Consider the following 24,780-nt stretch of genomic DNA (forward strand, 5'->3'; position numbering starts at 1 on the left):
GGGAGGGAAATGAATGCAGGCTGGGTGAGCAGGAGGATGGCGCAGCAGCCGGGCAGCACCCAGGGCACGGTGACGGTGCTCGATCGTGGCATCGGTGCTTGTGGCTGAACTGCCTTAAGAGATGCTACAGCTGGAAGAGGGCTCAGCCCCATCCTGCAGTGACCCTGGGGGCACAGGGCAGCAGGTGGCATTGCGCTGATGGTGTTTAGGCTGGGTTTCAAGATCCCTGCTTCCTGCACAGTCCGGTGTCCTACTGCTGATCCTGATGGGAGCTTCCCTCTGGTGTCACCCCACCTCCAGCCCCCCAAAACATGCAGCTACAATGGGCAAGGATAAAATAAGGGCTTTTGTTTTGTTTTGTTTTTTTTATTTATAGTCTTATAGTAAAGGGAAGCCTTAACTTGCAAGACAACTCTGGGCAGTATGTACAACATACCGTAGATCCATGGAATGAATGGCATCAAAACTGGGCCAGGGCCACCTACGGGGCAGGGACGGGATACTAGAGTTCAGAAAAATGCCACAAAAGTGGGAGAGAGAGAGGGGAGGCGAATAAGGATGGTGGGAGGGAAGAAGGACCCAAATAGATAGGCAGGCAGGCAGGATGCACGCACGCAGACCTTCGCCCAACCCCAGGCCAAGGCCCTACTGCGTGCCCAGTCCCCCAGACTGTGGAGGGCACAGTCCCACCAGCACTCTGGAGCTGCTGGGAGCAGAGGCAGAGCTGGGGCCAGGTGGAATTGCATACACAGAAAATAAATAGCGAGACCCCGCCGCTTGCTGGAGAGCTGACACAGCTCCCCCCTCTCCTCTGTCCCTGGGGGTGCCCACGGTGCCTGGCATGGAAGGGACGGGGGGCACAGGGGCTGCCCATCTTTGCCTGTACAGCCTCAAGTTCAGCTCAGGACTGCAGTGGTCCCCGGGTATAAATAGAAATGCTCATATAAAATTGAAAGGGGGGGGGGGATGGGGGGGGTTGGAGAGGGACTTGCTAGTTGTGGGTGGGAGGGTGATGGGGGGGTGTCTCCTCGGAGCCAGCAGTCCCCAGATCCCCCAAGTCTCTCGGGCAGGTGTGGCGTGGCCATCTGTGCCACGGGGAGCTGCAAGGCCCTGCCCGGCCGGCTCCCCGAGGAGAAGCTGCTCCCGGGGGCCGTCGTGGTTAGCGTGGGGAAGGGGCCGGGGAAGGCTGGAAAGCTGCAGTCCGAGAGCCTCTACTACAGAAGGGAGAGAGTCCTTACAGAGCTGGCGGGCAGACGGCCAACGGCACCTGAGAGCGGGTGGCTGCGGCGGCCAGGGCCAGTCCAGCGCGAGCAGGCAGGGGCCTAACTGGCCTCCATGCGCAGCTTCTTCCTGCTCTGCGGCTCGTCGGGCTCGGAGTCGGAGCTGGAGTCGGAGCCGCCGTCGAAGGCGGAGATGGTGCTGCCCTTGGGGTTGGTGTAGAGGCTGTTGTCTGACGACGGGTAGTTGGCCTGCAGCTGAGCGCTCGACCGGGCTTTCTCCAGCGCGCGCACTGCAAGGCAGGGGCACAGCGTCACCCCCACGCCGCCTGGCCCCGGGTTCTGGCATCCCCCCGCTGCCACGGGGCTCGCCAAGGCCTGAGCAGAGCCCTGGGCGGGCAGCGGCAGGGCCCAGGAGCCCCCTGGGTGCACAGCCCTGCTCACCTTGCTGCTCCAGAAGGGCGTTCTGCCGTTTGAGGTCGTCGATGTCCTGCTGGTGCGTGTGGTTTTTCCGGCGCATGTACTGGATGTACTCTGTGGCTTTGTCCAGGATTTGGGCCCGGGATGCCTGTTGCAATAGTGGGAAAAGACACAGACAAAATAAAGACCTAGTCCACGCTGCTGCGGGGAACGCCAGCAGGGCTGCCAGCCGGGCAGCAGGCAGGGTGGTTTACACTGGGGTTTAATCTCTGTCCCCATCCCACCTGCAGCAGAGCAAGAGAAGGGACTATTCCCTCGCTGTACTGCTCCAAGCTCTCTGCTGGATGAACCAGAACCGAGCTCTTGTCGCCACCACAGACCAACGTGGTTGCTCCCAGCTCCTCTCTGGGGACACCGGTGCCTGTCAGCCTGCAGCAGAGGCTGTGCTGGCGTTGTGACGGGTGAAAGATTGTTTCTGGACTCTGCGGACTGCGCACGTGTCCTAGAACGATACTCGCCTTCTGCTGGCCTCTACTCAGCCTGCGATTGTGGTACCCTCTTCTGAGACACTCGTGCTTCCCAGCTGCCAGCTGGACCCTGCATTGCTCCATCTCTCCTTAGCGTGTCTGCGACTCCTTCTCCGAGGTGTCCACTGGTCTGCAACTCCCTGTTCCTCCTCTTCAGCGAGCAGGGCTGAGCTGATGCTTTCCTAGCCCTTCCTCCCAGCCCAGGACTGCTGCCAGAGGCCACTGATGTCCCCAGCTCTTCCAGTCCTCTGGCCAGACTGTTGCGAGGCCCCACCGCAGCTAAGATACTCAGTTTATCCGAGCAATTCCCCTTCCTTGCCTGAATCCTGCGCTTCCCATGTGATTTTTAAACACTGGAAGTTGCCACACCGCTCCCTGCGACACACAAACCCCTTGCTCGCTCCCCTCGGGAGGTTATTCCAATTGCGCCTCCGACGCCGATCTGCTCACGCTACACTTTTTTCTTCTCGCTCAGTCAGCAGCGCAAAAGCTTCTTGGGGCCCAAACCTCATGAGCGAGGCCACACTGCCACGCTCCAGGACGATGGGGCATTCGGGCAGCGGCCCTTCGCCCACCCCAGCACAGCGTGCCTGCGCGACACTGTGCGGGGCACCCCCGGCTCCCCGCTGAGCCACTGCGTGGCGGGGCGAGCGGGACAGAGCGCGTGCCCGGCCCTCGTTTTGCAGCAGGACAGAGGATAAGGCCAGCAGCTTTCTCCACACGGCAGGGCTATGGGTGCTCCTGCGGTAGCAGGGCTGGGTTTAACTCGGCAAGAAACCACAAGAAAATCCTCGTTTGCACAACCGCTGCACCCAGCCCTCAGAACCTGCGGAGCCTGAAGCTCCGTCTTCGGAGGCAGACAACCCCGCTGCCTATTCCTGCTGCCCCAACAGCACAGCCCAAGGAGACGAGCCGGGACCCCGGCCATGCTCCCTGCTTCCTCTCCGCACAGGGTGCATGCCGCAGCACGTGCGAGCAGGGCTTTGCACAGTGAGCGCCCATCAGGAACCAAGCTGCACTTTCCTGAGATGAGTGAGCTGGTTTTTGCCTTGGAAAAGGGGATGCCTGGTCCCCCGTGCTCCAGGCTGGCACCGTCGCGGCTTGCGCCAACACCGGCGTTGATCAGACCCCTCTGCAAGTCAAACCAACTCATCACCCGGAAAACAAAACCGCAAAACCCAAAAAAGAGGTGACGTTCTGCCGGCTTAGTGACTCAAATTGGCTGAGCAGGGGTGTGGAAGGCCTGAAGGAATGGCAGGCCGAGGAAGCACGGTCAGGTTGCCTTGGGTGCTTGAGAAGCTCGGAAAGCTCAGAGCGAAGGCAGCCCCAGGGGCTGGAGAGGCGGCCCCAGCCAAAACGTACTTCACAACAGCATCCGACAGTGCCACAGGAAAATGAGAACTGTGGAAACCACTGTCACGTGTGAGCGTGCCAACAGCTCTACCACTAACTGTGTAACCTAAAAGCAAAGCGCTCTGGCAGGCAGAGGGCCCCCAACGCTGCCTTGGGGTCAAACCCGGCTCATCCAACTAGGCCAGGTGGATTTTTGTCCCTCCCCACCCTCCTAGAAACCCAGAGAGCGCTGCCCATGTCGCACAGGCCAAGGTGCGCGGCGGGTGGCACGTGAAGCCTCGCTTTGCTACGGGGCAAGAGGACGTTCCGGATTTGAGCAACCCTGCGGGTGCGCAGCACTGAGCTTGCTGTGTGCTGCAGGCTGGGTCCGAGCAGCTCAGGCCGGCAGGGAGCGGGCAGGGCTGGGGTTCAAGGACTGCACCCAGGAATGTTGCTCGGCAGGCCCCTACGGGGAAACGCTCCAGGCAAGAGCCGCGGATCAGCCCCACTGATGTGGCTTCTCCCTCTTCTCATTGGCACTCTGGAAGTCCCCTTCCAGCCTCTGCGCCAAGCACCAGAGACAGGGCCCAGCAGCTCCCTCTGCCCAGGGCCTGACAGGGCCAAGCACCTGAGCCGGGACCAGTGTCCACAGCCACAGGAGCACGTGGTATCTCCAAGCTAGCAGAGCTGGCAACAGGCTGCCCCTCTCCCCAGGAATAGGGTCAGGCGCTGCTTGGCTCCAGCCCCGGGGTTGGGCAGCTCCGCACAGGCCTGCGGCGCCCGCGCAGGCTCAGGCTCCGCTCGGCCCAACGCGGCACGTGGCTGGTTGGACCGGGCACCGTCGTCCTCAATAAACTCACCTTCTCTCCCTGGAGGGAGGGGACTGAGTCCCGCAGGCTGTGAAAGCTGTCTTTGATGTGGTCCCTGCGCTTGCGCTCCAGTGCGTTGTGATGAGCCCGTTTGTCAGCCTGCAACAGAAAGGAGATGCAGAGCGTTAGGGGCCTGCGAGAGGGAGAGACGACTGCTACGCGTCACGTCATGGAGCCGCCGGAGGCGACGAGGGCGAGCGGCGGCACTGCTGGGCACCGGCGCGGGGAGAGCTGCGATCCTTCTGGCACGGTGTCCCTCCCAACGCTGCACGCTGCTAGATCCCGACAGGAGGCAAGGTGAAGGGCCCAGGCAGCAGGAGCTGGAGAACCCCAGGATGTCTGACCGGCTCCCCCGCACCCAGTGAGCGCCCACGGCACCACCCCACGCCTGTCCCTTCAAGCCGGCTGCCACCGCATCCCCTGTGGCTGCAAGTCCCTGGCACCACCTCAAACTCGGGCTCCACCTGCGCCAAATAACAGAGGACACGGCACCAAGGCCCGGCGATCGCCCGCACCCACTTGGCAAACGCAGGCGGTACCTGCCATACCCTGACCGGCCACCCGTGCGCCCTGGCAGCGAGGCCCGGCAGCCGCAGCATCGCCACCTCCCCAAGAGCAGCACCAGGTCGCCCTGGCCCGGAGGCCGCAGAGGGCCGGCCGCGCACCCGCCTCGGGAGCAACCGTGCCGCAGCCCGGAGCTGAAGGCGGATGCGGCCTGACGACGCGGCATCCCGTTCGTCCGTGCCGCAGCCGCGGGCTGACGAGCACCGGAGCACGTACCAAGGTCCACGCGCGCCGCAAGGGAGAGCAGGGAAACCATTCCGCCCGGCCAGCCCCACAAGCGGCCTCAGGAGCCGGCCTGTCTCCCTGCCGGCCGCCCAGGGCAGCCCATCCACATCTGCTCCCCGTCACCCCGAGCTTCAACATCAGCCCTGCCTTCCCTCTGCGAGGGATAATTTCCAAAAAGCAGCCAGAACTCCAAGAAGGCCCGCTGAGTCCCAAACGTGCACGCAAAAAGCCTCACTAGCGTTTAAAACAGTGGGACCACTTCATACGGCCAAGCTCCCACAGGCGGCGTCTCCAAGAGGCTGCGACATGAAGAGATAGGGAGCTGCCTGCGAAGCAACTCGCTCCGCGAATGTTTATCTAAAAACACCACATTTGGGCTGGCGACTCCGGACAAGGTGCCCAGAGCCGGCTCCGAGTGGCCGGCGGCTCGTTCAAGCGAGGAGCCTGAAAACCTCGCTCGGCCGGGCGGCCGAGATGCCTCCCGTTCCTCCGCGCGAGCCTTCGGGGAACGCTTGCCCCGGGCATGGGGCCGACGGGGGAAGCGAGTGGGCGACTTGAGGGCCGCGAAGTGGGCGAGCGCTTCGCTTCCCGGGGCGGAGGGAGCCGGCGCTGGCTGGGATGCGCCCGCTCTCCCTAACGCCCATCCACTGGGAGCTGGGCAATGCTCGAGGTGTAGGAGAAGGAAGCGACACCCTCCGCTTTCAGTTTCTTTCCTGCACGTCAGGGAGCCGCAAGGCAACTTCCTGCTACCGTGGGGCCGCCGGGCGGCCTGCGGGCAGCACCGAAGCCTGCGACGGAGGCGGCGGCGGCGGCCAAAGCTCCTGAGAAGCAGGGGGGGCCGAAAGGGCCCGGAGCAGCCAGCAAGGGCGCAGAGAGCCCCCGGGGAGGGGGGGGACACGACTCGGCCGGTCCCGGCCCGTGTCACGACGCCGTGGGGCCGTGCCCCCTGCTCAGCCCCTCACCCGCACGGCGCCATCCCCGCCTAGGGGGCCCGAGTGCCTCCCCGGACCCTGTCACCCCACGGCACGGCACAGGACGAGGCCTCCGGGCCTCCCTCCTGCGCGCCCCCACGGCGGGTGCCCACGCGTGCAGGCCCCACGCGCGCCTCCCCCCCCCCCACTACGGACACCCGCAGCTCCCCCAGGCGCAGCCCCACGCGCCCCCCCCCCACCCGGAAACGCCCCCCGCCGCCGCCAACGGCCACGCGCGCCTCGCTCACGCACCGCCCCCTCCCCCCTCGGTGACGCGCCCGCCGCCGCCCCCCCCGCCCCGCGCGCGCACGCGCATTGGCCCCCCCCGCGGGAGCGCGCGCCGCCGCCGCCGCTCGCGTCCCACCCCCGCCCCCCGCACGCCCCCACGTGGGCTCGGCCCCTCCCCTGCCCGGCGCCGGTACCGGGGGCGCGGCGGCGCGGCGCGGGGACGTACCGCGGACTGAAACCTCGGCTGCTCTTCCTGCGGGGGGGGGGGGGTGGGGTGGGGGGGGAAGGGGGAAGAGAGAGAGAAAGACAAACACGCGTTACCGCCGGCGGCCACCGGCACCGGCGCGGCGCGGGGCCGGGGCCGGGGCCGGGGCGGCGCCACTCACGTCGCTTTCCACCTCGATGTCATCGTTGTCGCTCATCGTTGCCGGCCGGGGAGCCGCGGGCCGCGCCGCCACAACAACAGCCCGCACCGCGCAGCCGCCGCCGCCGCCCTCACGTGACCGCCCGCCCCGCCCCTCCCCGCCGCGCCGCCCTCTGGGAGACGTAGTCCGCCGCGCCCGGCGCCGCCGCCGCGCCTCCGCGCCGCGCGGACTGCAGCTCCCGTCACCCCCCGCGCCCGGCGCGCGAGGCACGCTGGGAGCTGTAGTCCCCGTGGGGGCGGAAGCGCCTCACTTCCGCCGGCGCCGGGCACACGTGGAAGGCGGCGGCGGCACGACGGCGGCGGGGCCCGCGGGCTCCCCCCCGCCCCCCCGACGGCGAGCCACGACGGGGTGCGGCTGAGTCTTTATTGAGGCGCAGCGGGGCCATACAAAAAAAAAGCAAGCGGGACGCGGAGCCGGCTTTGCAGCCCGGGGCGCCCGTGCCCCTGGCAGCGCTGGGAGCCCGTGGGGCAGCCCCACTCCCGGGCCGCGTCCCGCCCCAGCGGGATCCAGCAGCGATAGCAAACGGTGCCGAGAGCTGGGCCCCCCCGCCGCGGGGGTCAAAGGCACTTCTAGGAAGGGCCGTGTGGCTGCCCCACGGCACGCAGCGGGCACAGCAGGCAGCGGCAGTGTGTGGGGCAGGGCGCCTGGAGCTGGGACGCAGTCCTGTCTAGCCCAGGCCATCTCCATCCTCCTTGGGCAGCTCACAGGCAGCCTCTGCCGGGTGTTTGGCCTCCTCGGGCCGCTCCTGGGCCTCCCCCGGCTCGTCTTTGTCACGCGCCGCCTCGCCCTCCGAGCCTGTCTCATCCGAGTCGTCCTCCTCCAGGTAGCGGTAGCCGCGCACCTTGTGCCGCGGGCGGGGGATGCGGGGCACGCGGTACGTCACGTGCCGCGCCAGCTTGTGCTCCATCCACATGTAGGCGCCGCTGGCCGCTGCCAGTGCCAGCAGCATGATGGACAGCTTGGCCTGCAGGGGGGCAGAGCAGGGGCTCAGGGCGCTCCTTCCCCCCAGGTCCCGCAGTCCCCCCGGGGCGATGGAGCTGACCCCAGGCTTGGGGGCACTGTGGGGACGGCTGCCTGCCCGCCCCCGCTCACCTTCATGGGCAGCTCTAACCACAGATACACCACGAAGATGGCCAGGGCCTGCCACCAGTGGTAGATGGTGAAGACGAAGTCTTGGCGCTCTTTGTCTTCGTACAGCATGCCCAGGAGAACTGCATGGGAGGAGACGGGCGCAGCTGGTCAGTGTGTCCCCCCTGTCCTGCCGGCAGCCCCTCTCTGGGCACCATCAGCAGCACCTGGCTGCACCAGGTCTGTCCTCACTGGCGGGTCCAGGGAGCTGGGACCACCTGGCCGTGCTGCGCCATGGGACACGGAGAGAAGATGTGTTGGGAGCTGGGGACCTGGCTCACACATCCCTGGTACTCACTGCTAATGCCGGTCTTGTTGAGGGCACTTCCTATGCCCCAGAGCACAGCCAGCGCGTACAGCAGAGGCGCCTGGACCAGGGAGCGGGGCTCGGGCGCCCAGCAGAAGAGGGTCACCAGCAGCGCAGCGTGGATGAAGGCTCCAGCCAGCAGCAGGCTCTGCCGCCGCAGGCGCAGCGTGCAGAGGGCCAGGCTGGAGAAGGCCGAGGCGGAGAAGCCGTAGGCCATGAGGAGGTACGCCAGCTTCTCCAGCCCGATGGCGCACACACCGTAGTTCTGCAGGGAGGGCAGGCGGGCACCAGCTTAGCGCAGCCCTGGCCTGGTGCCAGCCCTCCTGGCGCCCCCAGGACCTTCCCACCCTGTCCCCAGGGCCACGAAGCGTACCAGGGAGAAGCCGGTGCAGACGAAGAGCACCTCGAAGCCGCTGTAGATGAAGAAGGGGAAGAGGTGGCGGAGGCGGTAGTCCCGCATGTGCTTGAAGGGCAGCTGGAAGATGTTGCCCCAGCCGATGCTGCGCAGGTCAATCTCCTCCGTGGGCCGGTAGGCTGAGCCGCACAGCACCAGGACCTGCCACAGAGCCGCGGGTGAGCCAGCGAGGAGAGCCCACGCCACCCAGCGCCCGCCCTGGCACTCACCACCAGCATGGAGAGGAAGGCTGCCGCCATGAGGGCGCTCTCCACGATGATGAGGTTGACGCTGCGGGGCAGGCTCTGCAGCACGGTCTTGTTGAAGCCAGGCAACATGCCCTTGCTCAGGGTACCTGGAGGGCACGTGCCGCGTCTCAGCACCACCCCGGCTGCCGTGGGAGAGGGGAGATGGCGCCAGACCATGGTGCAGTCTCACGCCTGGGCACTCACCACAGTGCTTGACCCCAAAGAGTGTGTGGTTGAGCTGGTAGAGGTAGTTGTTGAGGAAGAACAGCATGGGCATCTGAGCGCAGACGAAACTCAGCTGCAAGACACGGCAGGGGACGCTCAGCGCCAGGCCACCCCACGCACCCTCTCCCCTGTGTCCCCGCAGCGGTGCTCACGTGGAAGCAGGCGTAGAAGACGGTATGGAAGACGACGATGTAGGCGTTGCAGGCGCCCCGCGGTGCCCGCTGCTGCTCCTGGACGTGCTCCTCCTTGTAGTTGGCATACTCGTAGTACTTCTGGGCCATCCTGGGGGGCACAGGGGGTCAGCTGGCAGCATGGGGACCCCCCCGGCCCCCCAGCCCCGCTGGTGCCTACCGCGTGATGTAGTTGCCTATAGAAGCCCAGAGGGGCACGATGGCCACCCCGATGGCCACTGCGGAGGGCACCAGCGTGTAATAGCGCTCCCAGTAGTTGCTGGAGACGAAGAGGGCGTAGATGCCCATGGCCAGGAACATGGTCCACTTGGTGCCGAAAAACCTGCCAGGGCAGAGGAGAGGACGGGATGGGTGCTGGCACTGGGGTGCCGCAGGGTGGTGGGGAGCCTAGGGCAGCGCCGTACCTGATGAGGACGGGTGTGTAGAGCAGCGCCACGATGGGGGTGACGTTGATGCCCATGAGCACCTTGCGGTCGATGTCCTCCAGCTCCATGTTGCTGTACTTCACCTCCCGGTAGGTCTCATCATAGTGCAGGATGAGCTGCATCTGCAGCAGGCCTGGGGCAGCCCCGAGCACCCGTCACAGTCCAGCCCCGCAACGGCGACGCAGGGAGCCCGGGTTGCGGCGGGGACCCGGCGCGGGAGGCAGGGCCGTACCCAGGTAGACGCCGTAGGTGAGCATGGCCGCCAGGCTGGCAGCCAGCACGTTCTTGACGATGCCGAGGCGCTTGCGGCGGAAGTACTTCTGCTCTTCCTCCTCCTCGTTGTAGTCGGGGTGCGCGCCCACAAAGTCGTCCAGCTATGGGGCCGCCGCTGGTCAGCCTCGGGCATGGCCACGGTGCTCCTGGGCCACCGTGGCCACCTGCCAGCTGGGTGCCGGGGACCCACTGCCACCCACACGAGACCCCCGAGCCTCACCTGCGCCTCTGTCCCCTCGGGGCTGAGGCCGTTCCCCCCCGCCGTGTCGGCGGCGTCCTGGCAGCAGTTGGAGCCCTTCTCCATTGCTGGGTCTGGGGGGTGGCCCAGGGAGGGTGTCAGGGGTGGGCGGCCCTGGGTGGCACCCCATGTGGCCTGCACCCTTGTGCCCAGCACCCCCAGCCCCTGCACCCATGTGTGCTGCAGACCTGGTGCCCAGCATCCATGTGCCCCAAACCCCCAGCGCCCATGTGTGCTGCAGCCTCTGCAGCCCCTATACCCAGCACCCATGTGCCCAGCACCCCCAACCCCTGCACCCACGTGTGCTGCAGCCCCTATGCTTAGCACCCGTGTGCCCCAAACCCCCAGCCCCTTTATGCCCTGAACCCTTGCACCCATGTGTGCTGCAGCCCCTATACCCAGCACCCATATGCCCAGCACCCCCAACCCCTGCACCCACGTGTGCTGCAGCCCCTATGCCTAGCACCCATGTGCCCAGCACCCTGAGCCCCTGCACCCATGTGTGCAGCCCCTATACCCAGCACCCATATGCCCAGCACCCCCAACCCCTGCACCCGTGTGCCCTGAGCCCTTGCACCCATGTGTGCTGCAACCCGGTGCCCAGCACCCATGTGCCCCGCACCCATGTGCCCCGAGCGCCTGCACCCATGCGTGCTGCAGTCCTTGTGCCCAGCACCCCCAGCCCCTGCACCGGTATGTGTTGCAGCCCCGGTGCCCGGTACCGCCCGGTGCCCCCCGGTGCCCCCCGGCTCCCCGCACCGGGGCCGTGGGGCCGGGCCGGGCCGGGCGCCGCTTCCTCGTGCGGGCGGGGCGGGGCGGGGCGGGGCGGGAGGAGGCGCCCTTAAAGGGGCCGCGCCGCAGCCCCGGCCCTGCCTGCGCTGCCCGCCGCCCTCGAGCAGCACCGCGGCACCCCCCCCCCCCCCCGCCCCGCGGCACCCCCGCCCCGCACCCTGACCCCCCCCCCCCCCGCGCCTCGGCACGCCCGTGCTCCCTGCACGACACCCGGCCCCTCCTGCACAGCACCCCTTGCACCCACATGTGTGCGCCACCCATCCCAGCCCTGCCCAGCACCCCCGCGCAGCACCCCGCGCCCTCCTGCACGGCACCCGCTGCGTCCCAACCTGCGTGGCAGCGCCGCCTGCACAGCAAGCTTTGCGCCCCAACCTGTGCACCCTCCCCGCCGCACAGCACCCCCCCCCCCCAAAACGCCTGCACGGCACCCCTGCTCCCGCGCAGCACCCGCATACTCCCCACACCCGACGGCGCGGCACCCATCCTGTCCCCGTCCCCACCCTGGGTGCCACCAGGGCCTGCTGCCAGCCAGCCCGCCCGCGGGACCCCGGCTGTGCCCGGCCCCAGGTGCTGGCGTCGCCCCGCGCTGCTGGGACTGAGGTGGGAGCTGGGCTCACCCAGCGGGTGCCGTGGGCCTGGCGGGTGCCGTGGGCTCCAGCGAAGCAGCACGCGGCACCGGTTCCCTTCCCCTTCCTGGAGTCGCTCTGGGCGCTTTTCGCACTCTCGGTTCCCCTTTCCTGGCCCTGGGGCCCTGCTGAGGCAGCGGCAGGGTGATGGGGCAGGGTGCCTGGCCATGCCGCACAGTGGTGGTGGGGGGGGACCCTGGCTCCGGGATGCCCTACCAGCCCGGCGTGGACCTCCCTCCCCGTTGCACCCCTGTTTGCATGTGACGGGGCTCCCAGTGGGGCAATCACTGCTCCTCACTGCTCAGCATCCCGAAACCTGGGGGCAGGAGGGCACCTGTGCTGCCCTCGGTCAGGCCCGTGCCGGAGAGAGCGGCGGTGCCGGCGGGCAGCGGGTGCCAGAGGAGTGAAGGGTGCCGCGGGACAGGGCGGAGAGGAGCGGGCTGAGCCTGTTTGCAGGGTGGAGCTGGCAACATCTCCGTCACGGGATGCTGAGAGAATCAGGGCAGGAGCCGGCCAAGCCGGTAGCGGGAGATTTTTTGAGATGCGGTGCCGGATGGCAAGCCGGTGACTGGCACGTGCGGTACCCTGGCTTTGGGTGCATTTGGGGAGGAGGCAAGGGTGAAGGGGGACGTGGGCCCCGGGGGGAGAGCAGATGGGAGGCGGAGGGATGGGGGCTGCCCGGGTTGGCGGAGCGGCAAGTGGCGTGCCTCAGCACCGCTGGCGCGGGTGGCACCGGTCCCAGGTGCCGTGGCGGAGCCGGATGTGGCCCGGCGCTGCAGAGCCACTGGGAACTGCAGGCGTGATGGGCGAGAGGAACTGCAGTGGGGGCCCGTGGATGGGGGATCCCACGGGGAGCGACGTGGGAACGGGCTCCTTTTCCAGCCCTGGGATGCTCCTGCAAGGAGCAAGGGGCTGCTCCGGGCTGCCCGGCCCCACGTTGCTCGTGGTACCCAAAATCTCCCAGGGTGCAGACTCCCTCCTGCCAAGGATGGAGCACATCCCTTCCCTTCCTCGGCACAAATGATCACCCGTGGGGCACGTGGCAGCCCCGCTGCCCTGTTTATGAGGCAGGGCGATCAGGGATCCATCAAGGGTGTCCGCAGGGTCCCCATGGGTCAGGGCACCCCTGGGATGCAGCATGATGGGCACCTGGAGGGTCCCCATGGGTCAGGGCGCCCCTGGGATGCAGCATGAGGGACACCTGCAGGGTCCCCATGGGTCAGAGCGCCCCTGGGATGCAGCATGAGGGACACCTGCAGGGTCCCTGTGGGTCAGGGCGCCCCTGGGGAGCAGCGGGACGGCATCCATGGGGTATCTGGGTCAGGGTTCATGGCAGTGGTTGGGTGGCAGTGGGAGTCCCCCAGTGCCACCGTCCCGTGGGGGAGGTCCCATCCTGTCCCCGGCCTCATCCCCATTCCCACCCCACGGAGGCGGGGCACTGTCCAGCCCGCCCCTGCCCGTGGGGACCAGTTGCCTGCCCCACAGCATTTAGGAGGGAGCCCCAAGCCTTGGCACCACCAGCCCAGCCTCCTGCTCCTCTTGCCACCACTCAGCCCTCCAGGTAGGCACCGTGGGGCCCCGGGGTTGGTCACCCCCTACATGGCGTTGGCAGGCCCTACATTGGGGCCACCTTGGGGGGCATCTCCAGCCCCATGCAGGTGCATGGGGCTCACAGGGTTGGGGGTCCTGGCAGCCTCTCCCCTGCCCAGGGTCCCTTCAGGAAGGGTGGGTGGGTTGGCCATGGGGGCAGATGTGGGGCTGCAGCTCTGCCCCCCCCGGGTCTGGGCATGTCCTCGTGTGCTGGCGCAGTGACTTTGGTGGGCCCAAAGGAGGGCTGGCTGCTGTGGGGCAGAACCGGCGCCGGCTCCCACAGCCCCGCACCGGGGGCCCTGGGGACCCCCGTGGGGTGATCCCCACAGCGGCACGACAGCCTGGCATGTGGCCGTGTATCAGGGTCCCGGGGGGGGTCTCCACGGGGTGAGCCCCATAGCTGTGTGCAGCAGTGCTGGCAGCCCCGCGCTGGTGGTGGGGCCAGGCATGGGGGCCCTGGGGATGCCTGAGCCTGCCCAGGCTGGACCCCCTGCCCAGACCCCGGCGGATGTCCCGGGAATCCCAGGCATCTCCCAGCGGATGCACCGGGGCTGAGTCACCCCCGCGGCCAGGACAGCCCCAAGCGCGAAGCCACCCTTCAAGGGCGCCGCCGAGCGCCCGGGGCTGGGCCAGCAATGGGGGACACGTACGTCCCCCGTGAAGGCGACTCCTCTCTGGGTCGAGCCGGCCTCTCCGAAGCTTCCCTGCGCTGGGACTGGCGCCTGTTCCGCTCCGCCTGCTTTTCGGCTTGCCCTGACGCAGCCCCCACCCTGGGGTGCCTGCACCGGGGAAAACCCGTGCAAGCCCAAAAGGCTGTGCCTGCCCCTCCTGCCCTTCTTGCAAGGGTGTCACCCGGCTCTTTGGAGCTCACCGCGGGCCCCGCACTGCCCCGGCCCCTGGGCAGCCCCGGCATCAACTGCCCCCTGCCTCTCCCCAGGGCCACTGCGCGCTCCATGGAGATCAGCAGCCCCTTCTCGCAGCTCAGCCTGCAGCAGCCCCTCGAGCTCCCTGAGCAGCAGCTCGCGGTCCACGGCAAGTGCAGCCCTGTGGGCAGTGGCACCGGCAAAGGAGCCGTGTGTGGCAGAGGCAGCCGAAAGGGGAGCGTGGACCACGGTGCCATGAGGTGAGAGCGAAGGGCCGGGGGCCATGTGGCCGGGGACAGAAGGGAGTCGAGGTGCTTGGGGCGAGGGGTGGAGGGCGGCAGGGGAAAGCGGGCAGGGGGTGCTGTTGCAGTGCCAGGGTGGTAGGTGCCAGCAGGGTCCCCTGGATGGTGCTGATGAAGAAGGGGGATGCTGGGGACAAATTTTGGGAAGCCAGTGGTCACCACGGTGCAATGTGGCCCTGTAGAGTGGAGGTTTGGGGAGGAGGGACTGCTGGGAATGGTGAGGCACAGAGGGCACGATGGGCCCATGTTCCCCATGCTGGTGGCCTGGGGAGGACCCAGGTGTCCGGACTCCCTGCCCTCTCTCAAGGGCCCCCCAGGCTCCAGTTTGGTCATGGGACAGGGGCTGGGGAGACATGGAGCTCCTCTCCCTTGTCACCCAGAGTGCCAGGGGCTGGGCCAGGGCGTGGGGCCAGGGCTCCCTCTGACACCTGCGTCCCCACAGTGGGAACCCCTATGCGGGGCTGGTGAGCCGCCTGCGGGCAGCCTGGCTCTCGGGGAAGACGCGGCCCATGGAGTACCGCGTGGCCCAGCTGGAGGCCCTGGGCCGCTTCCTGGATGAGAAGAAGCAGGACATCCTGGAGGCCACTGCCTTGGACATGCGCAAGGTGAGAGGCTGGGCGGAGGCGTGGGGTGCTGGACACGGGGGTCCCCTCATCAGGGTCCAGCATCCCCCCTTGTTGGGGTCTTGCATCCTGCTGGGTGCAGGCACTGGACATAGGGACAGCTTTTGAGGTCCTGTGTCCCGCCTTGTTGGGGTCCTGCATCTGTCTGGGTGCAGGCATGGGGCCCTGGGCATGGGGGTCCTCTAATCAGGTTCCTGCATCCCCCCTCGTTGGGATCTTGTGTCCTGCTGGGCCCCAGCAGCTGAGAGGCTGCCCACAGCCCTTCCTGGGTTGCCAGCTCCTGTCTTTGTGCAGTGGGTTGCCCAGATATGCTGGGGGAGTAGGGTGCAAGGGGGCTCCAGCGCTGTTGTGGGGCACCTGTAGGTGCTCCGAGCGCTGGGTCCCTGCAGAGCTCTCTGCAGCCGGGGTTAGCTAGGGTGTGTGAGTGCTGGATGGGCAGGCTGAATGCTGCTAGCCACGTTCGAGGTGGCCAATGCTGGCCAGCGGGAGGTGGGAAGCATCTCCCTGCCTACATTCACTGTGAGGATGCGGTGCAGCATCAGTGTGACAGTTGGCGTAGACTGCCTGATCCTGCCTGTGTGGCTCCCCTCCAGCCCTGTGGGCCACGTCCTGGCACCACTGAGGTTTTCCTGTCCTATTCAATGCTCCCTCCCCAGTCTTGGTGCTGGCCTCATCGTAGAGCGCCAGCCTCTGTAAGCATCATCCTTCCCACGGAGTTGCAGAGCTTCACCCTTGATGCACACTCAAATCATAAGCAAGTCCTGGGTGGCCTCACGTGGCCTCCATAGTGTCCCAGGTGTTGAAGGCTGCATCCTGGGATGCTACTCACTGGCCTGGTCGCACCCGGGATTATCAGCGTTGTGCAATATGCTGGCCTTGCACATTCTTCTGCGGGCCATTCAAAGCTGCCATGGCTCGCTTGCCTCGCAGGGGATGGCTTTTGTCAGCAGGGTTGCTGGGCTGCACTGTGGCACTGATGGGGAAGTGGCTGTAGCTTTGGGAAGGCTTTGGATATTGCGGTACCCTGGGAGCTTCCAGGATGGTGCCCATTGAGGAAAGAGGGGAGCATTTGCATCTTTGCCATACTCAGCGGTCTCTGCTCACCTCTTCTCTGGTTGGGTGCATCAGGACTTTCCTTCTTTTCCCCTTCCTAATATGTACTGCAGCCTGATGACAACTGCACACCTCAGTCATGCTGCCTCCAGTGCTGCATTATGAAAAGTTTTCTGAGGGATGGATTGCCCAGGTATAGTGTAACTGATCCCAGTTAGTTGTCCCTGCACACTGATTAGAGAAATAGCTCATATGGGATTTTTGTGCCTTTTCGTTTCTTGTCAGACTGGATACTCTTTCAACAAGGTGTCATGGCTGTAGAAGTCCTTATCTGGTAGTGGTAGACTTAGACTCAGAGGATTTGTGTCTCTGGGTGTATCAGTGCACTGACCATGCCCTCAAACATGGATTTCACCATTCTGAAATCTCACAAGGCTTGTAATTGCCTTGTTTGTTTAAGATGAGAACCTTCTGCTTCAGCAAGAGGTTGATACGCATCAGCACTGGAAGTGCATTGTTTGTTTTTCCTAATTGTATGTAATTAAGAGCTGGTTGGCCAATAATGTGCTTGTTACGCAGTCAGGCCTTCATAGTTAGAGGGACAATTCATCTGGTCTTACATATCTGAGGAGGGTGCCTCACCCCCGGTGGTGCTGGTTTCTCTCCATTGATGATAGAAAGAACCTGGATGACCTCAGACTTAATGTCCCATCTTCCAACCTTAATGTCCCATGGAAACCTTTAATGTCCTATCTTCGCCAGCAATTGCTTCATCCTCCTAGAAATGCAACTATCAGCCTGAGCTGAGAGGACTGCCCGTTGCTTCATCAGACATCCGATGTGCTGGCTGAGCACTCATCTCTAGCAGCTATGCATTGTGAAAGCAGGATGTGTCCAGTCGGTTGAGCAGTGTTAAGGACCCAAAGGTTCAAGCACAGCTGGTTGCTTGAGTTGGGCTTGGTGGTGGAGTACATGAAAGGTTGTCATGTGGGAGTCAGCAATCAGACTTTCTAACCAGACAAACCCTGAAGTGATGTTTTGCTGAAGTGAAGGAGGAGGGCTCCCACACAGAGATTTTTTTTGTTTGAAGAGTCCAATGGGAGTTGTGGCAGAGTGTATCAGGCAGCTGTGCCCACCAAAGTTTGCAGACTGCTTAATAGGGCAAAGAGTTTTGCTTCTCCTGCTCTGGAGTCATGTTTTAGAAGCTTGAAAATAAACTTCCTCCTGTCTCATTCTCTGCTATTTTGCACCTCTAGCTGAAGTGTTGCCTCTCCAGAACAATGGAGTTATTTTACTGATCCTGCCCAGCTATCTTCTTGCGTCTTAATGCTTCTCTCACAAGACCAGGCAGTTGTGTCCTCAGTTGTGTTTCACTGTTGTTATTGCATCAGTGCAAAGGACTCATCACATGCAGGAAATACCTCTGTAGCCCCTGTGATTCCAGCCCTTACACCCAGCCATCACACCACTCCCAAGTAATGGTCAATGTAGTCACTGCATGTCCTGACAGTTTAGCTTGGTGGAACCTGATGGGTTTATTTAATTCACTTATTGGGATGTTTCACCTGATGTGCTTATCCCAGTCTGGTGTGAGCTCAGATGCATTAGCTCCAGAAGCTCGAAGGATTTTTCTGCCTTGGACAGGAGTCTAGTGGCATTTGGTAGAGCTCTGCCCTGCACAGTCCTGCAGATCTGTCACAGGGCAAATAACTGAGCTGTTGCTCTTCTTTATATTTCTCCATGAACAAAATAATTTTGGCTTTCATGCACAGGCTCAGGCTTTGGAAGGCAGCTCTGAGCTTTGCTTGCAGCTTGTGTTCCCAGGCAGCCCATGCCCAGGAAGTTGAGACACGGTGACTCACAGCAATGAGGGCAAACGTAACAGCCCAAAAGCTTAGCTGCATGTTTTGCAGTCCCAGGTCAATGTTGCGGAGCCAGTGCCTAGCTCAGGGCTAGCTCGAATGTGAGCACCAAGGATGGCTGCATCCAATACAGCTCTTCTGTAGCCATCCCTTCTCCTGGAGCTCTGGTGACAGTGCTCGGTCCCCCCTTGGCTCAGGTCTCTGTTGTCAGATGAGCTTGGGAAGCTATTCAATTTTGATTATTTCTCAGTCAAAATACCAATTTTCATAAAATTTCAGAGACTGTGGTATTCCTCGGAACTCCATCTCAGGGACTGCAGGAGATAATAGCCACTGGGGCCTCTTTGGAGGCAGAGCAGAAGAGCAGAGACATGTCTCCTGCGGATGGGGTGGAAACAGGGCACACTGTCGGGAGTGATGCTTATGGTACTCTGTGTCCCCAGCCATCCTTTGAGGCCTACTTCTCCGAGATTCTCCTCTGCAAAAATGAGCTCAACGACACCCTTAACAATCTGTCCCACTGGATGAAGGATGAGCATATGGAGAAGAATCTGGTAAGGACAGAAACTCTGGGCTGACATGGGAGGAGAAGAAAAATTGCGGGTGGAAAGGGGCAAAGCTGGTTCAGAGGGGGAGCACTGTGTGTCCTTGATTTGAGGCAGGGCAGGAGGTGGTGGGAATGGTGCTGAGACTGTGGCCTTTCTTGCAGGTGACGCAGCTGGACTCAGTCTTCATCCGCAAGGACCCGTATGGGGTGGTGCTCATCATTGCCCCCTGGAATTACCCCATCCACCTCTTCCTCGTGCCCCTCATCGGGGCCATTGCTGCTGGTGAGTCTGAGCTGTGCCAGAGCCAAACCCTTCCTCTAGCCCGGAGACCATGGTGGTGGAAGTGCCGGGCACCAGGGAGGGGGTCTGGCTGGGTGCCTCATCTCCAGTCTGGGGCTGGAGTGCCAGCAACACTGACCGTGAGTGTGTCGCTGCTCTGATGTCCTGCCCGTTTCCCCCCAGGTAACTGTGTCATTGTCAAACCCTCGGAGACAACCAAGAACACTGAGAGACTCGTGGCTGAAGCGTTGCCCTGCTACCTGGACAATGTAAAAAGTGCTCCCTATCCTTGTCCCTTGTCCCTGTCCCTGTCCCATGGCCGGGGCGTTCTCAAGCCCTGCACATAGAGCTGTGCCTTGTGCACATTAGGCACTGTGCCTGCCTTGCATGCCCCAACACCATAGCTGGCCCCTCTTCCCAGGCGCTGCCCGTGCCCACTTCCTCCACTCTCAGCCAGCGTCCCATGCCCAGCAGCCCTGGATGCTCTTTGTGGGGATGGGGGCAGAGTGGGCCAGGCAGGTGCTCACAGAAGGGTTGGGACCCTTCCTCTTACGTTGCAGGACTGCTTTGCCGTGGTGACCGCTGGTGTGGAGGAGACCACCAAACTGCTGGAGAACAAGTTTGACTACATCTTCTTCACCGGTACGTCCCAAGGGCCAGAGCTGAGCCCTGCCTGACTGCTGGTTTCTTGTGCAAATTGGGAGAGGATTCCCACCAGACAGCTCGCTGCAACTTACCCTGCCCATCAAAGAGGGAGGGTAGCAGCCTGCCTGCAAGCACAAGGCCCCCTTCCCGGCCCTCCCAGAGGCGAGAGCTGCTTGTGAGGGCTGGGCTGGGGATCTGGTGTCAGAATCCAGTGGAGGATCTGGGGCGTATGTTTTTGAGGAACTGGTGGGATTTGATGTGTCTCCCGCTGGGCCTGGCTGCCCCGAAGCCTGGGGCCTAGGGCTGTGGGATCCCTGCTGTGACATGTCTCTCCCTGCCCTCAGGCAGCCCCTCCGTGGGCAGGATCATTATGACCGCTGCTGCCAAGCACCTGACACCGGTGACGCTGGAGCTGGGGGGCAAGAACCCCTGCTACGTGTCTGACAACTGCGAGGTGCAGAATGTGGCCAGACGGGTGGCCTGGGGGCGCTTCTTCAATGCGGGGCAGACCTGCGTGGCACCCGACTACATACTGTGCAGCGTGGAGATGCAGGAGAAGCTGATGCCTGCCCTGCGTGAGGCCATTACCGAGTTTTATGGCTCCAACCCCCAGGAGTCCCCTGACTTTGCCCGCATTGTTGGGGACAAGCAATTCCGTCGTATCCGGGCTCTGCTGAGCAGTGGGCGTGTGGCCATTGGAGGGCAGACGGATGAGCAGGAGCGCTATATTGGTGAGGACACATGGATGTGGGTTGGCATGTGGGGAGCAAGGAAGCACTGGCCATGGGAACGTGTGATGGGGAAGCAGAGATGGTGTGAGTCAGAACCACAGGGGAGTTTCTGTATCAACCTTTAGTCACAGGGACAACATGGACATCTTAAAACTGAAGCTTACGGAGAGATGCATAGGATCTTTTGTTGGAAAAAGGAATTTGTGAAGCAGCAGTTTCCTAGCATGTCCTGGGGTTTTGGGACCACCCATTTCTGTGCACTGAGTGATGCACTGCCATAATCTTTTTCTGCAGCTCCCACGGTGCTGGCGGATGTGCAGCCCTCTGATCCTGCCATGCAAGAAGAGATCTTTGGGCCCATCCTGCCCATTGTTGTTGTGGCCAGCATGGATGAAGCCATTGACTTTATCAACGCCCGTGAGCGGCCGCTGGCCCTCTATGTCTTCTCCTGCGATAGCAAGGTGTGGTGCATGAATCAAAAAAGGGGATGAGGAAAAATGGGGCTGTAGGGCTAGTGCCCACCTGGCTGGTAACCTGGGACATAGTCTAAAGGTCCTTTTGAGCTCAGCTCCTCTGGGTGCACAGGGGCTGGTGGTGGAGCTGGCTGATGTCTGGCAAGTGCTGCCTATGATGTGAGGGCCGCACCTGCCCTATGCCCCTCGGCAGATGTGTTCAGCCATGTTGGTGCTCCCATGGATTTTGGTTAGAGCAGAGAGTCCTGCTCATGGGGGAAGAACTGCAGCTTGAGGTGCAAGGACAGGGTCTGAGTCTCACATCCGCCTTATCTGCTTCCCTCCCAGGTGGTGAAGGAGGTGCTGGAGCGGACAAGCAGCGGTAGCTTTTGTGGAAATGACACCCTGATGCACGTGACATTGACCTCGCTGCCCTTTGGTGGGATTGGTAGGTCCAAATACCCCAGCTCTGCCTGCCCTTGGCCAACTGTGAGCCAAATGTGACCAGTCCCAACAACCATGTGTCTCAGTCATGCAGGCCATGGTGAGACATGGTCTCTGGGGAGATGGGACACCCATGCCTGGGCCCGAGATGTTCAGCTCCAGGGCACTCAGTGAAGCCTGCCAATCTCTAGGGAAATACTTTGCACTGCTAAGCCCTGAATCAGACCCCATCAGAAATGCCAGCTCTTTGCTTCACTGTGCCAGGGTTGAACTCTCGGGCTTTGCGGCCCTGTTTCTAGTGAACACACCCAGAGCACTTCAAGTTTTCTTCTGCCCTGTTTGCTGTCACAAGCACTGTGTCAGCAGGAGTGCTTCCTAAAAAAATGTAGGGGTTTGTACCACTGACCCCTTGGGTATTTCTGTGATATTTCTGAGGGGCATGGGTGGCTGGATGTGAAATTTGTGCCAGTGTAGAGCTCCGCTCTTGCTCATGCTTACGTGGAGGCTCTTCAAGTGCTGCTTCCTATGGTCAATCTCTCACTCTGTTCCCTGTCTAGGAGCACATCCCGTGGTGTTGTGCTTCTTGGGTATGTGAGCTTTTCCTCTGTTGAGAGCAAGCACCCATCAGTGGTGCTGTATGGGAGCCTGTAACACTGCTCATGAGCAGGGTCATATATGAATTCTGCCTTCCTAAGACTGATAATAGGAGGAGAACACTTACAAACCTCTTGAAAATCTGTTTGTGGTAACTTGGAGATCCTCTTCAGGAAAGAGGTCACAGCCATCAGCAAGGAAGAGTTCGCCTTATATGAACATAAGAATTGTTTTCTCAGGTGAAATGCCAGGTCTGTCTAGCCCTGGACCCTGTTTGTAGCCTTTCCCACAATTAGATGTCCAAGGAGGAGCGTGGGAATACAGAAAGCCACTAACAATGCTTCTCCAGAATATTTTCCCAGTCTCCCAGACTCTTCCCCAGAATATTCTCCCAGTCCTTGGGTCTCAGTGTAGAATATCTCAGGTTTATGCTCAACATGAAGCAGTAACACTTTTCACTGGAGAAAGCACGGAGCCAGGTAGGGCAAATGGGTAAACTGAATGAAAATGTACTGCTGATCTTGGTAGGTGGCAGTTCATGCCTACAGGAGAAGTACAGTGTTAGGATGGACTAGGGTAAGGATGGATGACCACAGTATGCTAACTTAGAGTTAGCTGAGATGAACCATCTCCAGCGTATGGACATACAAAATAACTGAAATCAGAGAATCCACAAAAAGCAGAGTAAACTGCTTTTGACTAGCAGAGTAAAAGGCGAATATTTGGTTTAAAAAAATCAGTGTTCTCTCCAAGTGAGAAACATGTGGAGGCAACTTCCCTATTGGAGCTAAGAGATGATTCAGACATAAATGGTCACCATGACAGCAAAGCAGAATGAATTCCTTGCTTGACTATGAATTAGGGAACAAGTTTTGGTGGTTCCTATACCTTAACTTTCCTTTATGGAAATGATTCGCAAAAACTGCCTCACAGTACCAGGTGAAGCAGTTTTCTAACAGCCTGATCAGGTGACGAGTATGAAGTCACCAGGGCGAGATGGCATTCACCAAATGCCACAGTAACTCAGATATGAAGTCACTGAGCTATTAACTGTGATGTGCAACCTCAAGTTTAAATCAGCCACAGGAATCAGAGCAACTGTTGCCAATGTGATTCCAGTTTTTTGGAGCTCCAGGAATAAGCTCCAACAAGCCTGACCATCATTCCAGGCAGTTTGGTAGCCTCTAACCAAAAGCATGGGTGGATATGGTGGAGTGGGGAAGAGCAACATAAAGTTTGTACAGGGAAATCAGGCCTCCTAGATCTGGCAAAGCTTTCTGAAGCATCTGCGATCATGTAGATAAATGTAGTCCAATAAAAATGATGTACTTGGATTTCCAAGCAGTGATGATTTGCAGAAGGATTTGCTGCTACTGGGAAGCTGAGCAATAAAACAACCAGTGAGGGTTGCATGGGAGTCTGTGACTATTTCACTGAAATCCTCAGCACTGCACTTGGCACCAGGTCATCAGGGACCCAAGCATCAGGTATGGCTAGTGAAGGCAGAGAGGACAAAAGGGGAAACATTCTGTAGCACAGAATATATCTGAGGTGCACCTGGGCCTGGGAGATGACTGGCAGATTGGTTCCCGCTTCAGAAGTGAGGTGGTAGAGCTGGAAAAAGTACAGAAAAGGGCAAGAGGTACGATCAGAGATGTGGAGGAGACGGACTCAGCTGGGGATCTTTGTCTTGGAAAAAGGCATGTGAGAGGACATCTGACAGACATTTGTGAGTTCAGTGCTGTGCTTGCGCGGCTCTCGTCTCTATGGCGTGTCCCCGTGCTTGCTCCTGGCCAGCCATCCTTCACTTCCTAACAGTGATTTCTCCCGTCCTCGGGGATCGCTGTGGATCCTGCCAGGGCGTTATACAGCCCTGTGACATCCCACTGAAGCCACCTTGATGTCTGCCCATCTCCATTGCACACAGATGCAGAGCTAGCAGAGGGCAGGCCTTGCTCAGGGAGATGTGTTGTCCATGCGTGGCAGGTCCAAAGCTGGTGCTGAGAGTGCGGATGTGTTTTTTAGGTTGTTTCTGTGTTAGGGAAGTGGAAGAGCTCAGCCCGGCTGATGCTCTGCGAGCATCCCATGGCACAGTAACCCACCGCTGCTCCCCACTCCTACAGCATGTCTATCAACTCCTCCGCTGGCACCAGCATCATACAGCAGGATGAGTATTTACATCAGGAAGGCCTGTAACATGTTTTCCTTGTATTTATTAAACTGGAGTGGGCATGAGCAGAGAGCCCCATAGACTCGGACCTGTGCTGTGTGTTGCAGGGAACAGTGGCTTGGGAAAATACCACGGCAAGTCCACCTTCGATACCTTCACTCACCACCGCAGCTGCCTGCACCGCAACATGGGACTGGAGACCATCAATGCCCTGCGCTACCCGCCTTACAGCCAGCAGAAATTGGGGCTGCTGACGGCCACCTTCGAGATCAAGCGCAAGGGCATGTGCACCCTGCTCTGAGGGCTGCCACATGCTGCCCAGCGCCACTCACAGACTGCCTGGCCTGGGGAGAAGACCTCCTGGTCTGGCCCCAGGAACCCTACCACTTTCTCCAGGAGGCTGGCATGCTCCTTCCATCCCTGCAGCAGTCCTCAATTCCCTTGCCATGTCCTTTGCCTCGCTGCCACCCCTACACGTGTAGGACAGTGGGGGCAGACGTTTGTGTCCAGCCAGCCCTGTTTGCTTGCTCCTCCCCAGCTTCCTCTGCTCTGGACCATTTGCCAAGACGGGCAGATCTGAAAAGACAAAATTTTTTCTGGAATGACCTGATTCCCTGCTTTCTCACCCTACATTTCTCTTCCCCGGAGAGAAAAGATCTCCTCAATGCTCAAGACCAGCAGTTAGCCCCATCTCTACTTAGATGATCTTTTTCTTCCAAGTGAACCTTGCTCTCCCTGCTTTCAGGGTCAGCTGCCACTTTTTCCTCCATGTAACCCTGCCTTTAGTAAAGACTTTGCATTGAGCTCTGCTGCCTGGCCTCACCCTGCGCCACCTTTGCCCAATCCCGTTCAGGTTTGGGGGCACAGAGGGGCAGGAGATGGGGCCAGGTGGCAGGAACCTGAAGGAATTGCTGTAGCCAAGCTCTGGAGAGCTGCCGGTTCTCCTTGCCTCCTGCTCCCCAGGCAATGGCACAGAGAGGAGCCTGGGGTGTGGCCCCA

At 61.8% G+C, this 24,780-nt stretch overlaps 3 protein-coding genes across 8 annotated transcripts; 1 reads left to right on the forward strand and 2 right to left on the reverse strand.

The window, feature by feature from the left end:
- Positions 1 to 60: 60 nt before the first annotated feature.
- On the reverse strand, positions 61 to 6,837 carry MAX (MYC associated factor X). 3 transcript variants are annotated; one of them, XM_067295868.1, is made up of 5 exons: positions 6,740 to 6,837; positions 6,580 to 6,606; positions 4,357 to 4,464; positions 1,662 to 1,785; positions 61 to 1,510 (listed from the first exon to the last, which is right to left on the reverse strand). In XM_067295868.1, exons 1-5 carry the CDS (start codon positions 6,773 to 6,775, stop codon positions 1,323 to 1,325), a joined length of 483 nt encoding a protein of 160 aa, XP_067151969.1. In that variant the 5' UTR covers positions 6,776 to 6,837; the 3' UTR covers positions 61 to 1,322. The 3 variants fall into 3 exon arrangements, with proteins under 3 accessions (XP_067151969.1, XP_067151970.1, XP_067151968.1); XM_067295869.1 differs by lacking the exon at positions 6,580 to 6,606; XM_067295867.1 differs by lacking the exons at positions 4,357 to 4,464; positions 6,580 to 6,606; positions 6,740 to 6,837 and adding an exon at positions 1,922 to 4,347.
- A 290-nt stretch (positions 6,838 to 7,127) lies between these two features.
- UNC93B1 (unc-93 homolog B1, TLR signaling regulator) lies at positions 7,128 to 11,656 on the reverse strand. Of its 4 annotated transcripts, none has more exons than XM_067295474.1 (12): positions 11,617 to 11,656; positions 10,190 to 10,281; positions 9,929 to 10,070; positions 9,676 to 9,829; positions 9,432 to 9,593; positions 9,233 to 9,362; positions 9,060 to 9,153; positions 8,838 to 8,962; positions 8,587 to 8,769; positions 8,205 to 8,478; positions 7,871 to 7,989; positions 7,128 to 7,742 (listed from the first exon to the last, which is right to left on the reverse strand). In XM_067295474.1, exons 2-12 carry the CDS (start codon positions 10,271 to 10,273, stop codon positions 7,446 to 7,448), a joined length of 1,764 nt encoding a protein of 587 aa, XP_067151575.1. In that variant the 5' UTR covers positions 10,274 to 10,281; positions 11,617 to 11,656; the 3' UTR covers positions 7,128 to 7,445. The 4 variants fall into 4 exon arrangements, with proteins under 4 accessions (XP_067151575.1, XP_067151574.1, XP_013802198.2 ...); XM_067295473.1 differs by lacking the exon at positions 11,617 to 11,656 and adding an exon at positions 10,967 to 11,016; XM_013946744.2 differs by lacking the exon at positions 11,617 to 11,656 and adding an exon at positions 10,899 to 11,003.
- A 2,512-nt stretch (positions 11,657 to 14,168) lies between these two features.
- Positions 14,169 to 24,217, forward strand: LOC106487924 (aldehyde dehydrogenase family 3 member B1). The gene is made up of 10 exons (XM_013946732.2): positions 14,169 to 14,338; positions 14,823 to 14,985; positions 18,362 to 18,472; positions 18,628 to 18,748; positions 18,929 to 19,014; positions 19,306 to 19,387; positions 19,735 to 20,121; positions 20,416 to 20,582; positions 20,922 to 21,021; positions 23,889 to 24,217. The coding sequence occupies exons 1-10, from the start codon at positions 14,169 to 14,171 to the stop codon at positions 24,080 to 24,082; spliced, it is 1,581 nt and encodes a 526-aa protein (XP_013802186.1). The 3' UTR covers positions 24,083 to 24,217.
- Positions 24,218 to 24,780: the final 563 nt, after the last annotated feature.

This window comes from Apteryx mantelli, chromosome 4 (genome assembly GCF_036417845.1).
Source record: "Apteryx mantelli isolate bAptMan1 chromosome 4, bAptMan1.hap1, whole genome shotgun sequence".
Lineage (NCBI taxonomy): Eukaryota > Metazoa > Chordata > Aves > Apterygiformes > Apterygidae > Apteryx > Apteryx mantelli.